Below are 24,709 nucleotides of genomic sequence, written 5' to 3'. Positions count from 1 at the left end.
GCATTGAAGCTTTCCACTAAGGATTTCCATCGCTTGATCTTCGCGTTAGGGTTTTTATCTGAGACTGCAAATGTCAAAGGCTGGTGGTCAGTGAAAATGTTCAACTGGTTTACACCATACAAGTAGTTTCTCAAAGTGCTGAGGGCCCACACGATTGCCAGGAGCTCTCTTTCATTTGTTGCCAAATGTTCTTCCCTATCTCTTAGAGTTCTTGAGATCATGGTAATGGGTTTTCTTTCCTGTGAGAGTACAGCTCCCAAACCTCTCGAAGATGCATCGGTCGTCAAGTCAAAGGGTTTTGTGAAATCTGGATATGTCAATGTGACGTCTTCTGATGCTAAAATTTCCCTTAGTTTGTTGAAGGCTTCTACACCTTCTGATGTTAACTGAATTTTAATTTTTTTAGACTGTGTGGCACTTACTTTGCCATTTTCCCCCTTAAGCATATCGGTCAGTGGTTTTGCTATGCTAGCAAAATCTTTAATAAAGCATCTATAATAGCTCGCTAATCCTAAAAAAGAGCGGAGCCCCCGAAGAGTGGTTGGCTGCTCATAGCATTTTATACTGTGGACCTTATTAGGGTTTGTTTTTACGCCCCCTCTTGATACAACGAAGCCCAAGTAATCTACCTCAGTTTTAAAAAACTTTGATTTTTTCACTGAGACTTTCATATTGGCCTCGCAAAGCCTACGTAAAACCCATTCAACGTCCTTTAAATGGTCTTCTGCAGTCTTTGAGTAGATGATTACATCGTCGACGTACCTGTCTGCCAATTTGCTCCCTCAAAACATCATCGATCGCTCTCTGAAATATGCTTGGAGCGTTTTTGAGTCCAAAGGGTAGGCGGCAGAATTCGTATTTGCCGTTGTTTACAGAGAAGGCAGTTTTTTCTCTATCAACTCAATCTGATGGAATCCAGGTTTCAGATCAAGTGTGGTAAAGTATTGTGCTCCCTTTAGGTTTGACAATATCACCATTGGATTAGGCATCGGATACTTGTCCTCAACTGTGACTTCATTTAGTTTCCTAAAGTCGATAACTAACCGTTTTTTTTATTTCCTGCATCGTCTATCCCTTTTTTGTCAACAACCCAAATCGGACTATTGTAAGGTGATGTGGAAGGGCGAATGATGCCATTAGCCAGCAAATCGGCTACCTCCCCGTTGACGAATTCGGCCACACTCATAGGGTATGGGTAGAGCCTAGAATATATCGGCTCTTCGTTTTTTGTTCTTATAGTAGCAACTATATTTGTATTGGAGGGGAGGGACTCATTTGGGTCTGCAAAGGCCCTCTTCCTACTCTCCATCATCTTAAGGAAATCATTTCGGACACCAGAAGGAATTTCCTCAGTTCTCATATCAATGAAATTTACATTCACGCACTCGGGGAACAACAATTTTTCGTTTCCAAAATCGTGGCGTATTACTCCACTACTCAGATCTATTTGAGCATTTACCCGTTTTAATAGATCCAGTCCAATAATACCATCGAACGTTGCCATATTAGGCAATATGAAGAAATCCGCCCATACACCAAATAACTTGAGTCTCTACTTCTTATTCACATGACTATTTCCGTGCAGTGACTTAACCAGAAAAGGTGTGGATGCTGGGATAACATTTTTAAACTCGGGCAAAGGTTTAATATAGTTTTTAGACGCCCCTGTGTCCACTAATAGCTTTATTTTATTCCTTTGGTTCCCTACTCCTCGTTCGATCAGGACAGCAGGGACTTCCCCCTAAAAAATTTAGTTCTTCCTCTTCGAGATTTTCTGTTTCTTCTTCCGCCTCTTGATTGTAGGCTGTGTCTTGGTTACCTTGGCTTAAATTATTTATTCTCTGGATTTTAGGTCCAGTATTCCTACCTGATTCTGCCTGTCGCTTTCCAAATTGTTGTTGTTGGTTAGAGTTAGGGCTCTGTTTGGAATTGTTTCGGTACACCTGTTGATTTACTTTTTGTGACTGACGCCAATTTGAATTATGGCGAAACCGTGATTCTTATGGATCTATTTCCATTGGTACTAGTTGATCTTGTTAATCATTTTCGTTGCCGTTCCCTTTCGGCTGTCTATTGAAAATATATGGATTTTTTTTGGGGGTTCGCAATCTCTGTTCTAAGTTGTTATCACCGATCTTCTTAAATCTGTTTGGATCTTCAGCAGACGCAGCGAAGTTTGTAGCGAGCACATATCGTTCTCTATTTGCCTCGACCTCCTGGGCCAGGGCCAGAGCACCCGGCAAGTCATCAGGTCGAGAAGCGAAGAGAATGTCACACAATGGTCTTTTTAGACCAGAAATGAATACCCTAAGCGCGTCTGCTCTATACTTTGTGCAGATTGATTCCGCAATGGGACCCTCATGTGTCATTATGGTTTTATTTGTGAGAAGAGTTAGCTTCTTCTCCACTTCGTCGAAATATTTCAGGACTGACAGGTTGCCCTGTCGAAGCGTAGAAAGTTCCTGTTCTATGAGATATATTGGACGCTTGTCCGAATAGGTACAGTATTAAAAGATGCTAAAACGCCATCAGCGGAGCTCTTTAGCTTATTTCTAATTATTCCTACGGCTTGATAATGCCTAGAGCTGCCCTGATGGCTTCGAAACACCTCGTAAGCCGTGTGGGCGGCCTGACGCCAGGAAACGTAGGTGCTGACTTGACCGTCAAACTCTGGCAATGACTTCACCAGGTCTAAAGGTTCTTCACATTTAATACCTGCAATGATTTTCACAGGCTCGTAAGTATGTGGCTTTTTTACTGTGGTTAAAGTGGCAATTTGCTCTGTCAGTCGTGTCAATTTGTGTTCAAAGGACTCCTGTTGCTGTTGCAGTGCGCCTTTTACGGCAGCCTGTACTAAAGCGGTTATTTGGTTTGCGTCCATTACACCTATATTTCTATTCCTTGCGATCTGCAAACTACCGATCTTTTCTAATAAACCCTCAAGATCACTATCGCTCATCAAATCGTTGCGAACACGAAACTACAAATTAGACCACCAGCAAAACACTATACGTTTCTCTATTAGAGCGCAACACTGTCACTATTAATCAATTTTCCACGAATCACTTTGAAAAGAAAAAAAAAATTGAGCACTCTACTTACGCAATTATTATTAAGCTATCCATTGAAATTGATCCAGTTGTTGGTAATTCCTTTGAGCCTCCTTCAAGTTATTCAGTTGTTGGTAATATTCTTTCAGCCTCCTTCAAGTGATTCAGTTGTAGGTAATATTCTTTCAATTATTCGGTCGTAGGTTCAAACCGCGGTTGGGCGCCAATTATTTTTGGGCACTTGTGTGCTTTATTGAGTCTGATCTTTAACTACCTATTCTACCCTAACTTATTTCTATCCTAAGCTACAGCCATCACCGTCGTCGCCGCTGTCGTCGCTGCTGTTACGTTTGTTATTAGTATTCACCTGTGGGTATGTTGACTCAGCGATTCCCACGGTTTGAATTGTTTGTTATGACTCGATTCCACAAGTATCGGGTATCGTCTTTTATATTTTGCTAAGTTGCGGAAATGACTGCAACAATGTAGTCTAAACAATTTACATTTACGGAACATTAGACTGTGTTAACTTACATATTTTGCAAAGGAACCAAAGAAATTAAGAAAGCAGATGATACCACAATAGCAGGCAATAAATAACACATATTTCGTTTTTCGCGTATAATATCTTTGTGGTAACCTTCGGGCGCGCTTAAAAAACAATAACCATTGGCGGTCTAACACCGGTGTGTGCTGAGTTCATTCGCGTAGATCTACTTTTTGCCTGATCGGCCCGACACCGGGGCGCCCACAGTTTTTTCACGTAGAACCTCTTTACTCTTTTGTTGAAACTGAAAAACTTAAGTTTAAAAGTTCTAGTGACTACGAAGTTTTGCGCTCTAATGACGTATGTATCGTGTAACTGTTTAACTACGAGTGAGTTGTAGAAGAAAAAAAAGTTCTTAGAAAAATCCAGCTTGGAATAATTGTAAGAATTCAACAGTTGTAACGAGATATCGACCTCGAATGCTGATGTGAAGAAAAAACGAGGAATTATGGTATATGAAATTGTACTGCTAGATGTGTTGGATCCTCACAGTGTGAATAAATGGATAGAAACAATTTAGTGAATAGAAAAGTAAACAATATATGTTTGAAATTTAGCATAACTATAAAAACCGCATACTCAAGATTTTTAAATTTATGAACTTGAATTTCAAATACCATACAAACTATAACAGGGGCAGCTCTATGTATGTAAATATTATCTGAATAATCTCTTTTAGCAGCATATACCCACTTCAAATTCGAATGTGGGTGATGATATTTTAAATCTACGACTCGACCAATTCTAACCACTTTTGGTACATAATGGGCGAGATAGGACAATGATCCCGCCTTCTTGCTATATATCACAATTTTAAATTCCATATGATGTTTTTACTTTAAAGTCTATCAAGTCAAGCACTAATGATGTTACTGAAATACAACTTTGCACAACTGGTGTATTTGATATTGTAACGGATTAAATCGTCTACCTTGTAACTCACTCTTGAGTTAGACCACTAGATTTTTAAATAAAAGTCCCAATTTAATGGCTATACACTTATAATTATTTCTATTCCCAATAACTTAACACTTATTGCTCGTTATTCGAGCTTACAACTTCTTGCTTATGACATCGAATATATGAATCGGACGACAAATGTTTAAGCTCCCAGATACCGAATATGTGTCCGCAGTTCCTTGGCTGACTTTTTACTGAAAAGAACGGTCGATCTGTTAGATCTAGTTTTCCGTTACCACGACAATCGGGTCTACTTAACCGGAACGGACGCGGACTTTTATCCGGCCAAGAATTGTCATCTCAGCAGCATTGCTGCAAATTACATCATGGATGTTTTCTAACTACAACAACAGCAAATATTTTTAAAATACAAAGGAAATTTTTTTTTCGACAAAAATGTCCCCTAGTGTCAAAATCGCGTAAAAATTCTGTGTGATATTTTAATGTACAATAATTAGAGATCACATTTTTTCTCTAGTAGTATGACGTGTGGCCAAAAATTAATAAAATCGGGTATTTGTATACCTAATATAAAATTTCAAACCCTCAGTATATTTCCGTATATCTCTCTATTATATATAAAAGTTTTCTGCTGCTGTCGAGAATCAACTAACTTAAGAGCGAGCTAGCTCGCGCTCGGCGGGGGGCGGACGTAGGCGAGCGAGCGAAGCGAGCGTCCCGGAGCGCAGCGGAGGGCGCCTAGTATTATATATGAAAATAGCCAATAAAGTCTGCGTTTACCCGACACTATTTTTTAAGTGAAGTAAAAACACAATGTAAATAGGTTATTCAGTTCAAATTTTCTGCATGTATTTCTTCTTTATATTCTTAAGTTCAGGTTGGTCATACTGGGAGTCATGCTGTCTGTGTGAGCTCCTTAGGGCCGAGGAGGTCCTATCTTGGCCACTCGACTGGAGCGGCAGCGCAGTGCGCGAACATGGTGCTGGTTGCACAGCCGTTGAGGCAGATGTCGCATTATTGCGTTGACAGCATGGGGCCACGTAACTCGTGGTCCACTCCCTATGTGTCTTAAGGCCTGAACAGGTCTTAAGATGGCTCCATCCATTGCATGTATTGCAAATAACCGAGGTGGAGTTTGGATGGAGCCTTTTAGCGCAAACGCAGCAGTAGAATTCCTCGGGGCCCGGATTGGACTCGATGCCAGCACGGGTCAGGAGGATACGGAGCAACCCTGCTGCTAGGCGTTGCTCCAATGACGACAAACTAAATCTAGAACTTACCGATCCAAACAGGGTTAGATCGCCGAAATAACAGTCCTTGGCCTGCTCCTGAGCATCTGTTCAATAAATTTTCTGAGAGGTTCACAGATGTCCAGATCCTTAAGCGCACTCAGTATGTCCTAGGCTGGATATTATTGAAGGCTCCTTCTATACCTAAGAAGGCAAATAGAGGGTATTCTTTAACTTGCAGAGATTTTTCAATCTCCGCCACCACAGAGCTTAGCGCTGTTTCTGTGGATTTTCCTTTAGAATACGCATGCTGCGAACCAGCCAAGTTTCTTATATGCAGTTCTATTAGCATTTCCAACGTTTTTAGAAGGAATGAGGAAAGGCTAATTGGTCTGAAGTCTTTAGGACTTGTATGCGAGCTTTTGCCTGCCTTAGGTATGTATATTACCTTGATTTCCCTCCAAAGTGAAGGGATATAGTTTAATTGCAGCGCCCCATTAAGAATAGTAACTAGCCAATCCATAATGTAATTCTACGACTGCTGTAATTGAGCCGGGAATAGACCGTCTGGTCCCGGCGACTTGAATTGCTTGAAGCTATTTATTGCCCAGCGTACGTTGCTTTCTGATACAATGTTTATAAGAGTGGAGTCTAATTCTGCTCCACTGTCTTGAGTATGTTCTACAGTATGGCTTTCAGGGCTGCCTGGGGAGTGGGTATCCATTAGTAGTCCCAGTGACTCTTCCCTGGATACGGTCCAAGTGCGGTCTGGCTTCTGAAGATAACCAATACTATGCACCGATTGTGCCATTATTTTCTAAAGTCGAGACGCTTCCGCTGTGTTCTCGATATCATTACAAAAATATTTCCAAGAATTTCTTTTTGCTCTCCTAACTTTCGTTTTGTATGACCTAAGGAGGTTGTAATAATAATCTCAGTCTGACTCGCCTTGGGATTGCTTAGCTAAATTGAACTGCTTTCTGCATTCTTTCTGTAACTTTTTAAGTTCGGGAGACCACCAGTTGGGCCTAATTCTACCTCTACTACGTGCTATTGGACAAGCCACTTCTAATTTTTGCCGGCAAGATTCAGTGATTGTACCGAAAATATCGGTCAATGTGTAAGATATATAATTGAATCATATAATAAAATAAATAAATGAAACTCTTGATAATAGTATGTTTTAGTGTCAAAAATGGGTTGAATCGGATAAATACTTCCTTTAATATAAAATTTTGCCAACACCTAAAGTACTTTCCCAGGCTTTGATCCTTGCAAGTTGCGAGATTATAAAATGTTCAGTTACACCCGAAGTTAGAACTTCTTTACTTGTTTACACAATTTTATATATACCAATACCCCTTTGAACCCATTTTAATATTATAACTGTACAATTTTACAAATTAAGAATGAAAACCCATAAAATATGTGTTGCAAAATTATAAGACCGCTTCTACTGTGCTTTGTTCTGCGGACTTTTATGAAACTTTGTTTTTTTAGCTTGAGTGCCTTTGAATTAAAAGACTTAAATAATAACATATTTATAATGCCTAAGGGCGTTAACTCTATTTCTAGAAAGAATAGATTTCTAGCCTGAAAGGCGAAGACTTGAAAGTAAACGTCATCGCATTAAAAATTGGTAACAGTCATCGGGTGGCATGACTACGAGAAAATCAAACATCTACGACAGTAATAAAAACGGTAGATGCAAAAGAAAACGTGCAATGCATATAAAATATGGTTAGCTGCGAGCAATTCTATGCGGCATTGTTCCACACTTTCTAGCCTTGCCATCATTAAAGTGTCTCGCTAGATCATATAGTGGACCTTAAAACGAAGTGTGCACAATAAAGAGAATAAGATTAACCAAGTACCAGGTCTGGTACCTCGGCACAAGACTGCATGGATAAATTTATTCGGGCACAACATCTCCACCGATTGGGCCTCAGTAAGCCATATCCTTATTTCATAAATATTTCAACACTTGCAACGACAATGTACTTCAAAATATTCTATTAGAACAAAAAGAGCTTTAACATGTGTGGCTCAGATGGTTTTAATGGATACTGGCATGATATAATATTCGAAAAGAATAGCTTAAATTTGGAAACAAAATTTTTGCGGAAGGAGCATTATTGTGTGTGAAGTGTGGGATTTGCTTAGCGGAAAAATTTGGACTGCAGTTTTGTCCTACCCGAATGAAAAGTCATGATTACATAGCGATTCTCCGAAGCAGTTTATGCCCTTCTTGACTTCAAACAATGCTTCGTTGGCCACAAATTCCATTAACTTATTCGTGTGGTCGGCTTACTCACCAAAAGTCAATTCATTTGAAAATATCTAGGGGATTCTTATGCGGCGTATTTATGTTGATACTCCGCAATTCAATAATGTTGGAGAACTAATAGCCGCCATTGCTAAGAAAGGGGAACAATTTGACTTTAATTTGTAAAAAACTTACCTTTTCCATTGTGTCTTGTTCTTTTTGACGACTTTTAGTCTAAAGGCACTGAAACTAAAAAAAACTTCATTAAAGTCCGCAGAACAGAACAAAGTAATAGCGGTATTATAATACTGCAAAAAGTATTTTATGTATTTTCGTTCCTAATTTTGGAGTTGTAAATAATTTCCAAGTACTAATGTTGTCAATACAGATGGTTCATAGAAGAACTTTGTTTAAAATACTTACCTGTTAGTCTTAATAGCCAGTATTTGACCGGTCTTATAATTTTGCTGACTTGCTGAGGATGATTACTTTCAGAACTTTTTCAAACGGTGTGAAAATAGATAACATAGGATAGACATCACGCCCACTCCCTATATATGTTAAAAATTACTAAATGATAACTCATTAATACGACATAATCATTAAATTTCACATCCTATTTGGCACGGAACGGTTGCATAGGATCCAATGTATCAAAAATGAACAATGAATGTTTCACCGCCCACCTTTAGGTGAAATTCCATATCTCAGGACCTACCCCCCCGATTTTAAGCAAATTCGGTTCATAACTTTCTTCTGACATTTCTATATTACGTAGTTAAACTGAACGAAATCAGGCAAAAACCACGTCTATTTTCCATGTAACATAATTATAAATTCCATCTGATTATTTCACTTTCCAGTACACCAATTAAGCAACAATAAATATACCGTCATAAACCTTGCACACAGTGCCTTTAAGGTTTGTCTTCTCATATTTATAAATTGTCAAAATCGGACTAAAGCCAAAGATGCCGAATATGTGGACTCATCTCTGTGAGATAAGTTATTAAAATTCGGAGAGAATATTTGTATGATTTCTTGTGCAAAAACGGTCAAAATCGGGTCAATACTTTCCCTGGCTCCCATATATGTACCTAACATAAAGGTTTGCGAATTTCCGCATAACTTTATACCGCACATATCGGTCTGTATATAAGATATCGTAATCAAATTCGAAAAGAATCTCTTATTAGTAGTGTATTTTTGTGCCTAAAATGGATAATATCGCTTGAATACTTTCTCTAGCCTCCATATACCTAATAAAAGGATTTTCAAACATCAGTTGACTTTGTACCATATATATTGGCCAATCTGTGAGCTATTTTAATGCATTTCAGAGAGCCATTATTTCTTGTAAGTATATGTCGCAATACCAAAACTAGATAAAATCGTGTCAATACTACCCCTGGCTTTCATTATTCTTTTATAAGAATTTTAAACTAATATATGCAAGTGGTAGTAAACATATTCATGATTCTAACGATGATCGGGTTCGAATCCTGGTCAAAGATTTAATTTTTTCATTCGCAGATGCGTATCTTACATACCTATGTATGTATGTAAATATATTGATAAAAAGTTTTACTCTAGAAATAAGCGATTTCACAATAAATATTTAAAAAAAGTCGCTACAAGTGGAAAAACCCAACGAACAGCAACTCTTTGTATTTTATATATAGACAACTAAGTTGAGTTGTAACCGAACATTTTATACTCTCGCAACTTGCATGTATCAAAGCCGAGAAAATACCTTCAGACTTTGGCAAAACTATATAATAAAACATTAATGTTCAACGAAATCGGAAAGTATTACAAACAATTTTGGTATCTTATTAACTTATTTATATTATAAGTCGTAGACTAAGTTAGGCCCCTTTTACGGTCTTCAACCCAACTGCATTTTGGTTAAAGTTTTGAATTCCGGTTTTCAACTGAAACCGTAAAAAAAATTTCGGTTAAAGTGTTATCAAACTTCAACCTTTTATACCCTGAACAGGGTATATTAAGTTTGCCACGAAGGAAACGTCGGAGACCCTATAAAATATATACATAAATAATCAGCATGATGAGCTGAGTTGATTTAGCCATGTCCGTCTGTCTGTCCGTCCGTCTGTCTGTATATATACAAAACTAGTCCCTCAGTTTTTACGCTATCGATCTGAAATTTTGCACCTGTCCTTTTCTAACAAAGAAGCTGCTCATTTGTCAGAACGGCCGATATCGGACCACTATAGCATATAGCTGCCATACAAACTGAACAATCGGAATCAAGTGCTTGTATGGGAAACTCTTTCATTTGACGAGGTATCTTCACGAAATTTGGAACGGATTATTATTTAAAGCATTAATCTAATCTCCGAAGAAATTGTATAGATCGGATGACTATAGCATATAGCTGCCATATTAACTGAACGATCGGAGTAAAGTGCTTGTATGGAAAATTTTTTTTATTTGACGAGGTATCTTCACGAAATTTGGCACGGATTATTATTTAAAGCATTCATCTAATCTCCGAAGAAATTGTATAGATCGGATGACTATAGCATATAGCTGCCATACAAACTGAACAATCGGAATGAAGTGCTTGTATGGAAAACTCTTTAATTTGACGAGGCATCTTCACGAAATTTGGCATGATTATTCAAAGCATTAATCTAATCTCCGAAGAAATTGTATAGATCGGATGACTATAGCATATAGCTGCCATATTAACTGAACGATCGGAGTAAAGTGCTTGTATGGAAACTTTTTTTATTTGACGAGGTATCTTCACGAAATTAGGCACGAGTTATTGCTTAAGACAACAAATTATTCTCCACAGAAATTGGTCAGATCAGATCACTATATCATATAGCTGCCATACAAATTGAACGTTCGAATCAAGTTCTTGTAAGGGGCCTTTGTATTTGTGAAGGGTATTATAGCTTCGGCGCAACCGAATTTAACGTTTTTTCTTATTTTGATATTACAGTTTGCAACTCTGTGCCAGTGGGATTGACTAGAGTATCAAAACATTTTAACTGCTAACAAGCAGTTTTAGTTAAACATTAATGAATTTATTTATGAAAAAGAAATTTAATAGAAAACGGGTAAAAAGGACTATTTTATTTATAATTTCAAACTATTTTGATTAGTTATTTTGTACATAATAACATACATAAAAAGGTGAAACGTTCCCATAACAGTCGGGTCTACGTAACCGGAACGGACCCGGATTTTTTCCGGCCAAGGACTGTCAACTCGACAAAACTCTGCCGCTACAACAACAACAACAACTACTCCTTGGAATATACTTTTTGAGTAAAATTAAAATTTTGAAGCGTTTTACTCCTCTTCAGTCATTGATGTTTTATATATCTGAAGTAATTTAAAATACATTCTTGATAACTACTGCCAGGAAGGAAATGGAGAGTTTGTGGTAACGTTCCTTCATCTCATTTGGTAAAAAACAAAACTAACGAATCTGCAACATTATTGAAAAACCATTTAATTATCAATAAAACTTTGGCTTACTTGATGTTACGAAGTTCGAATACATTTGAGTGATCACGAAGGCTTTTTTATGCGCAGAACATCAGTTTTGGCCCAACATTTTTGTCATCGTAATATAAATCAAAACTAATTAATGTCCGTTTTAATAACTATTCAACTTTTCGTGAGCAATAACTAAAATAAATTGTTTTAATTTTGCGTTGAAACATTTTCAGCTGTTTTATCTGTCAAATCTTCATTTTTAAGTTCTACAACACCAATCAAACATTGGCCGAAAATAGTTGAAATCGTAATATCAAAAAAGAGTTGGGTTGATCTGAAATTGAGTTGCTTCAACTTCAATTCAACCAAGTGGAATTAAAAACCGTAATAAAGATTTCACTTTCATTACTACATTTTGCGTGCTCGAAATATTAACATTAAGATCAACCTTATTAACTCAAATGGAATATATATGATTTTAACTCAATCAATCGATTTTAATATATGGGGTGAATAAGGAAAACATGATGGGAAATCCCAATTTCATTCTGGACTAATGAAAATCATTACATGTAGTATATGGGGATTGGGGTAATTCGTAGACCGATTTAACACATTTTCGGCATTCAATTATAGTATATCCAGTATTAGATTTTCACATAATTTTCGTATGATATGTGTATATATACATATATATATATATATATATATATAGATAATGAATCTATCGAAGAAGATGCTGATTCCAAAGGAACTGTTAATATACTCACATAGAAGCTCATATTATTTGATTTAGGTATTCAGTTCAGTCCATAATTGAACTAAATTATTTTATTTCTATATTGAATTAGTATGAAACTGATATAATTCTGACCAAAATCTGTCAATTGACATCTTATAGAACAAAAGTCTGTGAGTAGCCTTAATTGAAACTGTTTGTTGATGTTGCGCTTCCGTTTATTAATGGAAATGTGGTTGTAATTTTTTTTACTATAAATATTATTTTTGTTGTGAGCATGTAATTTTTTCATGTACTTATGTAAATATGTAGTGAACGTACGTAGTCGACGTACACCGTCATTGAAATCATTTGTTCGTTTAACATAATACTGCAATGTTTTGTTCTCAACGACTAATTCAATTTATAAGAGCAGGGGAAGCAGCAAATGCAAAAACAAGTATGACCTTTTCCTTTTTAAGCATTGTTGTTTCAAACGAATATTGCTAGAGAAGACGATAAAAGCAAAACGCAAGGAAAATGAGTCAATGACGATAAGAGCAAAAAAATATTTTCCATATATAAGTGCAGAATATGCTATTTTATAAAAATGTATACATAAACATTTTGCACATTTGTTATAAACTTATGGTAGAGTCTGCGCTAATAGAATGTGGAGAATATATCATTTCACTAGGCATAAAATATAAATATAGGTTGGATATTTGTGTTATTATACATACGTATAACATTCAACAAAATACTTCGTAACATAGTTTACATTATCTACTTCTATATTTCGTGAAATTATATTTTGAAACGCACTTCGCCTATTAAATTTAAAACCAAATTATATTTTAAAGTTTCTTTTCCTATATTCCATATATACGGTATGTACTTTTAACATTGTGTTCACACTGCACTCATTGCTTAACAGCTAAGCTATAAAAATAATGTTTTATATTACATTTACCATGTTTATGCTTCATTTCTACTCGGTTATATTATACACGGGTAAAGCCTGTAATCATAAACGGGAAATATTCTACTCGAGGCGAATTCTGAATGGAGTTAATCTGAGGGCTGCCACGCGAAACTTTTTTAGATTATCACATCGACTTTTAAATAGCTGGAAAATTTAAGTATGGAGTAAAGTTTTGGGTAAATTTTGGTATAACCAAACATTTTATACTCTTGCAACTTGTAAGGATCAAAGTCGGCGAAATACTTACAGGTGTTGACAAAACTTTATTTTAAAAAATGTTGCGAAAGAATTCGACGAAATCGAAAATGGATAACATTGAAATTTGGTATCTTATTAACTTATATTGAAGGTCATATACCCCCTTAGTTTTATTAATATATATTAATCGCGTTAACGAAAATGATCTTTAAATATATAAAGTTGATGTGGGAAACGTAAATCAGATTATCGAAATTCTGTATATCCAATTCAATTATTATTCAGTGGTAAACCATATAATTTTCAAGAAAGCTTGTCCACTTAATTTTATTAAAATATCCTTCAAGCTGAACGGTTTAAAGTCAGGTGGAAAGTTGGAAATCATTATATATGCTATATTGGAGGCAGAGAGAGAGACGGGCTAATTCCATTAATTTGGACATTGTTCAGGTATACTCGAGAACACATTTTCACACACTAGCGACATATTCGTCAAAAAACTTGTTAGAAAAACGAAAATTATTATATGTAGTACATGGAAGTGGGGTCATTCGTATATATGGTATAAGCCCAACCGGAAGTTTGAAAATTGTATATTAGGTATATGGGGTCTAAGGGATGTATTTACCCGATTTTTATCTATTTTTGGCAATACTACATACTATTACCGTGTCACATACTAGTAATATGCCCCCTGGGCTTCATTAAGGTACACTTACCATCACCAATATATATGGAGTAAAGTCAGCCGGAGTTATATAGGGACTAAGGCAAGTTTTCACCCGATTTTATTCATTCAATATAAAGATATATTGTTATAGTAACGTACGCTCTCTGTCACGCTCAGATATCGGTCGAGTAGGTCCCAAGTTATGGGTTTCAGCCCAATTGTGGGCGGTGCCGCACCCATCGTCTTATTTTGACCCGGCTCCTATAAAGCCTTCTCGTACTATCTCGGGTGCAAAATTTTTGAATGTGTCTGGCGTATTTATTTGTAGATAGATTTTTCGGGTTGTTAGGAGTTTTAACAGAACCGTTATATAGTGAGTGGGGTTTGAATGTTCCCACAGAAACGCCCTCCATTCGCTTAAAAGGGACACTGGTCGAACGCCTTACGCTCTCTCGAGAAGCACGACTACAGCAGCTTCTCGATCGAGAAACCTTGGGTGATAGAAAACCAACGCAATTTCTGCGCCATCTCAAAAGCCTCGACAACACTGTTCCTGACAATATTCTACGCACTAAGTGGCTCAGCAGACTTTCGATGACAACGCAATCTATACTTGCATCCTAAGCAGACATGAATCTCGATAAACTCGCATCTCTTTAAGACAAAATAAACGATATCGCATTACCAGCAGCAAATCAATTCGGTCCAAGAACCAATAACAATATCAGCAGTCGAATTACGCATTTTTCGTCTCGAAGCTTCAATTAATGAGCTAGCTTCCAGTTTTAAGAGACAAGTCATATCTCGTTCCCGTTCTCGTCATCGCTGTCGTTCGCGCACATCTTCTCCAGCACCGAACAACAACACGTGCTGGTATCATCAAAATTTCGGCTATAAAGAGAAACGTTGGCGGTCGCCCTGTGCATTTCAGGGAAACCTACCGTCGGACCATTAGTGGCGAATCAAACCGCCTCTTCGTAACAGATCGTGCCACCAAAATCCAATTTCTGGTGGATACTGGCGCTGATCTCTGCACGTTTCCCAAGTCTCTCGCACCTTGGTCGCCGGAACAAGTCAACTATAATCTTACATGATAGCAATTGGGTATACGATTAACACGTACGGTTGCATAACTATATCACTAAATTTTGGCCTCGGGCGAAGTTTAACATGGCGCTTCGTCGTGGCGGATATAACGAAACTTATTATTAGCGCAGATTTTTTTTGCACATTTCGGCATCTTACCTGACCTCAAGAACAACTGCCTTATCGACTCGAAAACTGGACTAAAAGTCGCATGTAAGTTATCCGCATCCAACATCATTTCGGAAATTAAAGTACTGCCCGTCGGCCCTATATGGACAGATACTCTAAAGGAGTTTCCTAATCTGACAAAGCCGGAAGGAATCTGTCAGCCAACAAAACATACGACGCAGCACCCTCTATCTTCTATACCGTGACCTCCTGTTTCCTGTAAGGCCCGAAGACTTGTTCCCGACAAACTCAAATTGCTAATTCAGATTTCGACAAAATGTTAGAATTAGGAATTGCTCAAGGTTCGAAGAGCTCCTTGTCATCTTCGCTCTACCTGGTTCAAAAGAAGTCTGGTGAATGGCGACCTTGTGGAGATTATCGACGACTTAACGCCCGTACATTGCCAGACCGATATCCTGTTCGTGTTCTCGAAGACTTTACTGCCAATCTAACCGGCAAAACAATATTTTTAACCATTGGTCTCGTGCGCGTTTTAATCAAATACCTGTCTCCAAAGAAGATGTCGACAAAACTACAATCACCGTTCGGTCTTTTCGAATTTCCGTTCATGACGTTCCGACTTCGGAATGCTGCGCAAAGAGTCCAAAGACTTATCGACGAAGTAACACGGGGATTAGATGACTTTGTATTCCCATACATAGACGACATCCTAATCGCTTCCAAGGATGTAACGGAACACCGCAGTCACCTACGCTTGCTTTTCCAACGGCTCACTAAGTATGGTGTCGTAATTAACACCGCTAAGTGCCGTTTTGGTCTGTTCGAAGTGGATTTTTGGGATACCGCATCTCAGCAACAGGAATTTTACCTCTTCCAGGTAAAGTAGACGCGATCGTTAACTTTCATCGTCCAACAACGATCCGAAAACTGCGTGAGTTCCTCAGCATGATAAATTTCTATCGTAAATATCTTAAAAACTCTGCCAAGCAACGATATTAGCATACCCAGATACAACGCTTCCTTGGGCAATATTTTCCGATGCCTCCGAGTATGCTATCGGCGCCGTTCTCCAACAAAGACGTGGACAACACTGGGAACCATTGGCTTTCTTCAGCCAGAAGCTTCAACCCGCTCTGAGAACACTGTCCATACGACCGGGAGCTTCACGCTATCTATGCAGCTTTACGAAAATTTTGCTATATTTTCGAAGCACGACATGTCACGATATTCACAGATCACAAATCATTTTTCATCAGCCAGTTTACAACCGATATCCAATACATAGCCCGCAAATGCAACATCGTCGCAGATGCTCTTTCCAGCATCGAAGAAATATCAACGGCAGTATTCTCAAAGGAACTTTCTCAAGCACAAGTTGAAGACGAGGAACTTCAGCAACGAAGGGAACAAGATTCACTCAATTTACGACCAGTCAACATTCCAGGCTGCAATAAACCAATTTGTGGCGACGTTTCTAGCGACCTTATTTGTCCTTACGTTTTCGCAGCGCTTAGAAAGAGAATATTCGACGCTCTCCATAGCATTAGTCATCCTGGAGCACGAGCCTCCGCCAATTTTTAACGCAACGATACGTTTGGCCCAGCAGTGGGTTTATTTCTAAAAGAAGTACAGTTGATATCCGGGAGCTCCTCAAACAAGACGTTTTGCGGTGACCACTATATCTCTGAACTGGATCATCTGAAACTAAAAAACCAAACAGATTTCGTTAAAGTAAAAAATGGCGGTTTCTCAAAAGACAAATCGATTTTTCACCGAAATTTCGGCCTTAAATTGATTATAAAAACAAAAAATATTTATCGGAGAAAAAAAATATTCGATTAATTACTAAAAAATATAATAACCCGCGCTGATGTTGTCTGCGTGCCATTCTTCCATCTCGGGTGCTCTCACGCGCTCTGCGATCTGAAATCGGGCATCTTCTTTTTGGGCATATGTATGCGCAATAGGCCCAAGTGAATTTCATATTGCCTTCATATAATACAATAGTGATGATATTCCTTCCGGCAGCTATGTATGCAGCGATTTCCACAGTTTTCGAACCGGCCAGAACAACTTTGGAAGAGATTTTTCTAATCAGTTGATTGTAGCTCTCGTTGTTGTTTTGGTTAAAACCACCTACACATCTTTCTAATAAATTCTTACTGCTAAGATCTGTAAAAATCGGACGTATAGCCTCAGCAACATCTTCTGATAATGGCTCATAATCATGTTCGAAAGTGAATAATTAATTGGTAGCTGCAGCCCTCTGCCAGCTGCACCATGAGTCTGGTCCATCCGGGTATTTGTCGTGCTGAGGTTTTTCGTCAGTTGAACAATAATGGTAATATGTGGCCCAGATAGCATTATAAATTTTTTTAATGGAATCACAATTTCTCCTTATTGCTAAGCCATAATAAACTGTAAACTTATCGATCATCTTTCCAGTAAGTTTGACTTTTCCATCGAGAGTGTTTTTTTTTCAACTGATTCAACAGTTTTGACACAATCTCGGAGTCGCGTGACCATTCGTTTCTGTTCGGGTCCAATACATTCTTTCTTTACAACTTCTTGATCACCACAAGGTACAGCCTTTAAAATTCCCGAGTACGTTTTGGAGTCACCGTCTCCGATGTAATTTAAGTACATGACTCCAAGTTTTTTCAATGAACTTTGGAACATTTCGACGACATTTCATGTTCTGCATGTCATTCATTATATTCTTCGATATCGAGATTCTTGTTCCAAGTTCCACACAGTTTGCAGTAGACACTTTTTACAACAATATCTATGACGTACAAGGAAGTATACCCTTACTTTTTCCATGTGCTATCACCAGATACAGTTAATTCTGTCGAATGTTCATCGCCTTGATGTTCGGAAGTCGAATTTTTTTCTTCTTTACAAGCCTGTTGAAAAAGTTTTTCGGTGACTATTTTTACACTGGAGTGAATATTATTTATAATTAAATCCCACTATTTAACCCTAAGCCGAGGACTCTCATGACAAATAAAAATCGTCGATTTATTTCATAAGAGTGCGCACAAAAGGACTAGAATTTATGTTACGATCTGCACACTTATCACACAGCAAAATAATTTTTAAACCAAGTCCCCGTTCACAAGCAGTTTGAAACTTGGCATTTCCCTCAGAGATCATACATTTTACATATTCAGAAATACTGTTACAAAATTTAAAATGCTATACTCAACAGACGGATCACGTGTAACTGAGATTTCCTGTTGGTTTTTAAATTTTTTGCCGAGGCAATCAAACTACTTTCATCCGTTTAGCTGTTTTTGGATTAAAATCATTTTTGCGTTTTTTTGTTCTCGACTTCAGAGAGTTTCTCATATGTTTGGAACACAAAAAAATATAAACGAACTTACAAGTTTACTGATCGGCTTAGCTGCATATACTGATAACCACTCTAAAATATTTTCCAGTTTAGGGTTCGAAAAAGGTATAAACAAAAAACAATCACACTGTTCATTTACACATCTAAATACACTAGAAGGGAGCATTTACAATAGGCAGGTGCATAAAAGGGACAGCGTTCAGGTATTCGCTGCCGCTCCGGCCTTGTACTCCCAACGCCTTTTCAAATTTGCGTGTAACTTCGAAAATATTCACCGGAATATTTTAGAGGGCAGGGCCAGGTCCATTTTTTTTTTTAATTTTGAACCCACAAGTGACCCTTTTTACTGTCGCGTTTAATAAATGATAAACGGTTAGAGCTGATTGAACAGAGTGGCTACACTTTGGAAGGCTGTTACTCAAAAGATATTTGTAATATGTCTTTTTAAGGATAAAAACTATCGAAAAATGCAAAAATTAAAAATTTCAAAAGTTTTCAAAATTTCGCACTAGGTATGCCCTTAATTTTCTATATAAGTAAAAATAAATAAAGAAATACACTTAGTTTACAAACCATTTACAGCAAGGATTGTTGAGTGCATATCCTACGAAATACTTAAAGTTATATCCGTTTATTAGAAACTCAACTATAATAATGTTATGATTAATGATATTTATAAATTTTGCAATTATGCCTTTGTGATATCAAGAAATTTATGTTGGTTATTTCATCTTTAACCTTATACATTTTTCATAATAAAATAAATATCTGTAACCATTTTTTTTAGGTATCGACTTTAAAATTAGAACAATTGAATTTGATGGGAAGAAAATTAAACTTCAAATATGGTAATGCGTATGGTATATCGAATCCTTAAGCTATAACTTTCTTTTCTTTTAGGGACACCGCAGGCCAAGAACGTTTTCGGACAATAACAACAGCGTATTATAGAGGTGCGATGGGTATAATGTTAGTATACGATATAACGCAGGAAAAATCTTTTGAAAATATAAAAAACTGGATTCGCAATATAGAAGAAAATGCGTCCGCCGATGTGGAAAAAATGCTTCTGGGTAATAAATGTGAACTGAATGATAAACGCCAGGTGTGTATTATGCTACATACTCTGTAATATTATATACATTTAAATTTTGTTATTATGTTATCTTATACTTTCGATACTTGTTTTTATTGCGGCTATCTAACCCTGTTTGAGGAAAACCGCAAATTAATTGTCATTCAAGCTACCTAACGGGAAGACTAGAATACAATAATAAGAAGGTGTGCTTTGCGATTTGTCGTCTATTATGCCCTCTCCTCTTTCCCAACCTTATATCCGCTTATGCAGATCGGTAAGCAATCTGGAAGCAGGTACTCCGGAGTTTCCGGCACCATGTTGCAGAACGGAAAATTTGCTGCTAGATTTATCCCTGGAAAGGTTTATAATTTTTTTTAAAGCTTTTTAACAGCTACTTCACGGTGTGGGGACCCACCACAAAAAAAGGGTGGCGGGTTGCTGTTTTGATGACTCCGACCATAAGGAAGGGGGTGTTATGTAGTCAGGTCATGAGGTGATGAAAATAACCGCTGGAGGTTGGGGGAGTTTCGAGATGTAGAAATTAAGCAATAGTGGGGATACCACCCTACGAAACCGCCAATTTAATAGTTCTTAAACTTATATTTTGACCGCGAAACAATACTATATAATTCATGGTCCATCTCTTCAGCCCTGGAGAAGGCGTAGATTATTCGGTAGTAGTATAATATAATTTACAAGTAAACTAAGAAGAGAAGTTTGCGCATGGATCTTGTCTAAAATGTTCTCCTGTTGTGGATGACTCCATGTTTTTGTAAGTTCACTTCTATCAATCTACTATATATATACATTAGGGTGGAGCGAACATTTTTTTTTTGTTTAGCCTGAGGGTCAAATTTGTAGACTATAAAAAAAGCAAATTTTTGGGAAAAAATTTTTTTTTTTAGCATCTAGAGGCGACACTCACTTTTAAAGTAAAGTTTCGAGTTATAATTTTTGATAAGTGTTCTAGAAGCTGTGGGGTGTCCTTTTTTTGGGCAATTAAAAGTTATCAACTTAAAAAAAATGTTTGTGGTCATTATTGGAGTTTTAAAAACAAGTCTTAAACAACAACATGCTTTACTTAAGCGTTAAAATAAATTTTGAGTCAAAAACCGTCAAATTCGGTAATTTTTATATAAATGTGAAAAGTTTAAACCAAACAGAGTTTTGTCCAAAAAAAAATTTTAAATCGAAATTTACTTTAAATGTGATTTAATTATAACATTGAAAAAGTAAAGTAGTTTGTTATTAGGGTGCTTTACTTTTTCGAATTCTTAACTTTTCCGTTATATGGATGTGATTATACATGTATTTAAACGGTATATATTTATTTATTTATTTAAACGCCAATCGGCAATGTGTAATATCTGGAAAATATTTAAATAATTGTAAGTTAATATGTAATTCAGACTTGATTTAGATATAATTCAGACGAGCAGGTGTCTCTTGGTGTTTTCGGTAAAAGCAGCGTATGTTCCTCCATAGAAATCAATTTCACCTTGAAGTGAATGTACTAAATTAGCCAGTCTATTCTGAGGACCATGGATAACATAATTTTTTGGGATTTCGATGTTTTTAGTAATCTATTTCGCCTCAGGGTAAGACCAGCAGGGCGAGTTCAAAACTGTTTAGGATCTCATGAGTATCAGTAATGTTATTGACTACTTTGTAGAAAAAGCAGAGGTCAGCGACCTGTCGACGAGAAGACAGTTTGTTTATACAGTAGCACTGGTAGACCTCAACAGTAGAGCAGATGTGACTTGGTGAAGATAGTTTATAGGCCAGTGACTTACAGAATTTACGCTGCACCTTTTCAACTTTATCGATTGTCGTGTTAGTGTAGGGAGACCAGATTACCGAACCATATTCCAAAATTGGTAGTACAAGTGACTTGAATAGTCTAATGAGTGTCCAAGGTAATATCTTTACGGTAAATACTATATGTTGAATCAATGACTTCACCATCACATATGGATGAGTGAAGCCAGGATTCCGAAATACATACAACGTCGTACTGGTTAGCCGCTAATGCGGTTTGAAATGTTGAGAGTTTTGTACGCAGACCTCTGACGTTCTGGTAGCACAGGTGGACGTAAGATACTTTCTTCTTGCTCGTTGAGCGGACGAAAATTTCTTTTAACGATTCTTGGGACACCATGGATATATTTAATTGTGTTACTGTCATCACCACTCTTCACGATTAATTCAAACTCTTTCAATTTTTCAGATGAAGTGGTTGAGAGGGAGTTAGATCAGTCTTGAAAATAAAACCTGAGTTTTCGTCTGTTGGTCTGTATTTGATAATGGAAAGTGCATCGGCTGCTGAGCGGGTGGTAATGTGAAGAGGGCGTGTACGTCCAGGTGTAGGACGACCCAGTCTACGTAACTTGAGTTCTGTGGCCTCATCCTTGAGACTGGGAGGCAAAGCTGTGACTAACTTTGTTCTGTCATCCTCTAAACGGTCCTTTCCAGCATCTTTATCAGACTCAGGAATATTTAGGGCAATCACGTTGGTTTCACGGAGTTTTCGTTCCGATAGTTCAGTGAAAAACTGTTCCTGGCTGGTAGGCAGCCTCATATCTACGTTTAGCTTGTCTTCAACTGGTGTAAGTCTGTCATCCAGGGCAGAATATTGATTTGATAGCGAGACATGATATATGTACATATATATTTTTTTATGTGTATTCAAGTATTAGATACTTGTATTTACTTTTCTTCTTGTTTTAATATTTCATATATTTGTTATAAATAGTACATTTGTTATCATATATTTGTAACGTTAAAGTAATCAGTAACCTTATTCTGATGGCGCCTTTTATCCGAATACGACTTTGCGATGTTCGATCGTACCTCGGATGATGTGAAATATATTTTTTTAGAGAACTTCACATCGTACTTATTTCGTTTATTAAATGCGTATTCGCAGCATATATTGATAAATCAATAACTAAATGCATCAGATAGATTAAATTTTACATCCGGGATGGCACAAGGGGGTTTCAAAGTTGTCAAAACTACGGAACTATTTGATCAATTTCAACAAAATTTGGTACATAAAATTATTTTAACAACCCCCTCTCAATGAGAAAATAAACGAAATCGTACTACAACCAAGCCTACTTCCTATCTAGCACAACTTTAAATTTCATTTGTTTATTTAAACTTATGGTATACAAATCAAGCACCAAAGAATATATTAGGTAAAGATTTTTCACAAATATTGCTTTTGAGGTATACCATCTCAAGTCTAAAAATTGTCAAAATCGGACCATAACTGTTCAAGCCCCCAGTTATGGAATATGAGGACCTTAGTGCCTGGTGCTAACTGTTTACCGAAAATAACAGTCAATCTGTGAGACATATTGTAATTCGAAGAGAGTATCTTTCTGTTAATAGTAGGGAAGTATGTAAAAAATAGGCTAAATCGGGTCAATACTTTCCTTAGCCCCCATATACCTTATCGAAATATTTTCGAACTTCTGGTTTACTTCATACCGCATATATCGGCTAATATGTGAGCTATTTCAATAAAATTATAATGCTTCATCTCTGTGTCTAAAATGAGTATTATCGGTTTTATACTATTCTTAGCACACATATCGATCAACTAGTTTTTGTTAAAATGGCAGATAAGTAATTTTTAATAATTTATTTTGGAATAAAACCATTCACACATATATTTATATAAATATGTAAGTATAAAAGAGGACTAGGTCCACGCGTTGCTGGGGCTAATTACATTAATTATAAATTATTGAATACAGTCAAATTGTATTTATAAATAAAAACAAAAACTTTATTTCCGAATTTGAAATCACTTCAAAATGATGAATACCAATTTTTTTTGGTTTTGTTATTAAGTACAAATAAACAAAATATAATATGTTGATTTTTTTAGATTATTAATTTTATATTCAATGTTGGTAACGAATGAGTAATTTTCAAAGTTTTTAGTTGATAACATTTAAAATAATGAAAGAGGGTAGATCAGTCTTAAGGAGTATTCTAGTCTAGAGACATGAATTGTGCAAAAGCACTCATGGTGTGCAACCGGCTTGTTGGGAAATTCTGGGGGTGCTCCCCAAGGACTATCAGATGGATGTACACCATGATTGTAAGACCGATTATCACGTATGGAGAGGTATCTTGGGTTTCTAAAGCATCGCAGACTTCGGTAGGACTTCGACTATCGAGGCTGCAACGACTTGCCTGCATCTGCGCGTCGGGCGCGATGCGTACGTGTCCGACTGCAGCACTGGAAGTAATGCTGGAGCTAACACCGTTACATATAGTGATCGAGCAGACGGCCAAACAGACCTTGATTCAAATGTCAGCAGAAGGGTTTGGCAAAGGGAAGGTAATCTCGTCCCAGCAGATGAAGGCCCTAAGTGACGCAATGCCACTGGCCCTTCTCCCAAGGGACAGCATTACGAAAATAGTAAGCTTCACTAAGAAGTTCAAAGCTGCCCTTGGCAGCAAGGCGGAATGTAATGATTCATCACTGGACCTGCTGCTAAGGGAAAGCACTATTAAGTGGGGTACACCGACGGGTCGAAAACGGCGGAGGCGATTGGTGCAAGGGTCGCTGGGCCAAGCACCAAACTCTCCATAACCATGGAAAGTTTTCCGAGCATCTTCCAAGCCGAGGTCTATGCTATAAGTCGGTGTGTAGAGATAAACCTCCAACGCAACTATTGCAATAGAATTATTACTATACTCAGCGATAGTCAGGCGGCACTGAACGAACTTGCTGTCAAGTTGGCCCGCTCTGCAGCCTCTACAAAAATGGTAGGATCGCAACCATTCATAACGGTTGGTCCACATACCATTAAAGAGCTGCTCCATAGGGAGGAAAGAGCAGGCAGCATACCTCAAAATTAATCTATCTATCTATACCCATCATTTCAACCCTCCTAGTCATCTGAAATGAAATAAAATATTATCAATGTGCAATGATGTCGCAATTGTGTGAACTAGCGATAAGTAAAAAAACATTTTTT

General features: G+C 37.2%; 1 protein-coding gene and 1 pseudogene across 1 annotated transcript in view; one reads left to right on the top strand and one right to left on the bottom strand.

Annotated features, from left to right (window-relative positions):
- Rab8 (RAS oncogene family member Rab8) overlaps positions 1–24,709 on the top strand; it is a 41,610-nt gene that overhangs the window by 5,186 nt on the left and 11,715 nt on the right. Inside the window, exons 2-3 of the mRNA XM_036360278.2 lie at positions 19,419–19,479; positions 19,532–19,736. Of these exons, the coding sequence (XP_036216171.1) occupies positions 19,419–19,479; positions 19,532–19,736 (266 nt within the window). The remainder of the gene's footprint in view (positions 1–19,418; positions 19,480–19,531; positions 19,737–24,709) is intronic.
- Positions 13,132–18,237, bottom strand: LOC138857687 (uncharacterized; annotated as a pseudogene).

This window comes from Bactrocera oleae, chromosome 6 (assembly GCF_042242935.1).
Source record: "Bactrocera oleae isolate idBacOlea1 chromosome 6, idBacOlea1, whole genome shotgun sequence".
Classification (NCBI taxonomy): domain Eukaryota; kingdom Metazoa; phylum Arthropoda; class Insecta; order Diptera; family Tephritidae; genus Bactrocera; species Bactrocera oleae.
Note: the sequence above shows the minus strand (reverse complement) of the source record. Positions and strands in the feature narration are given on the sequence as shown.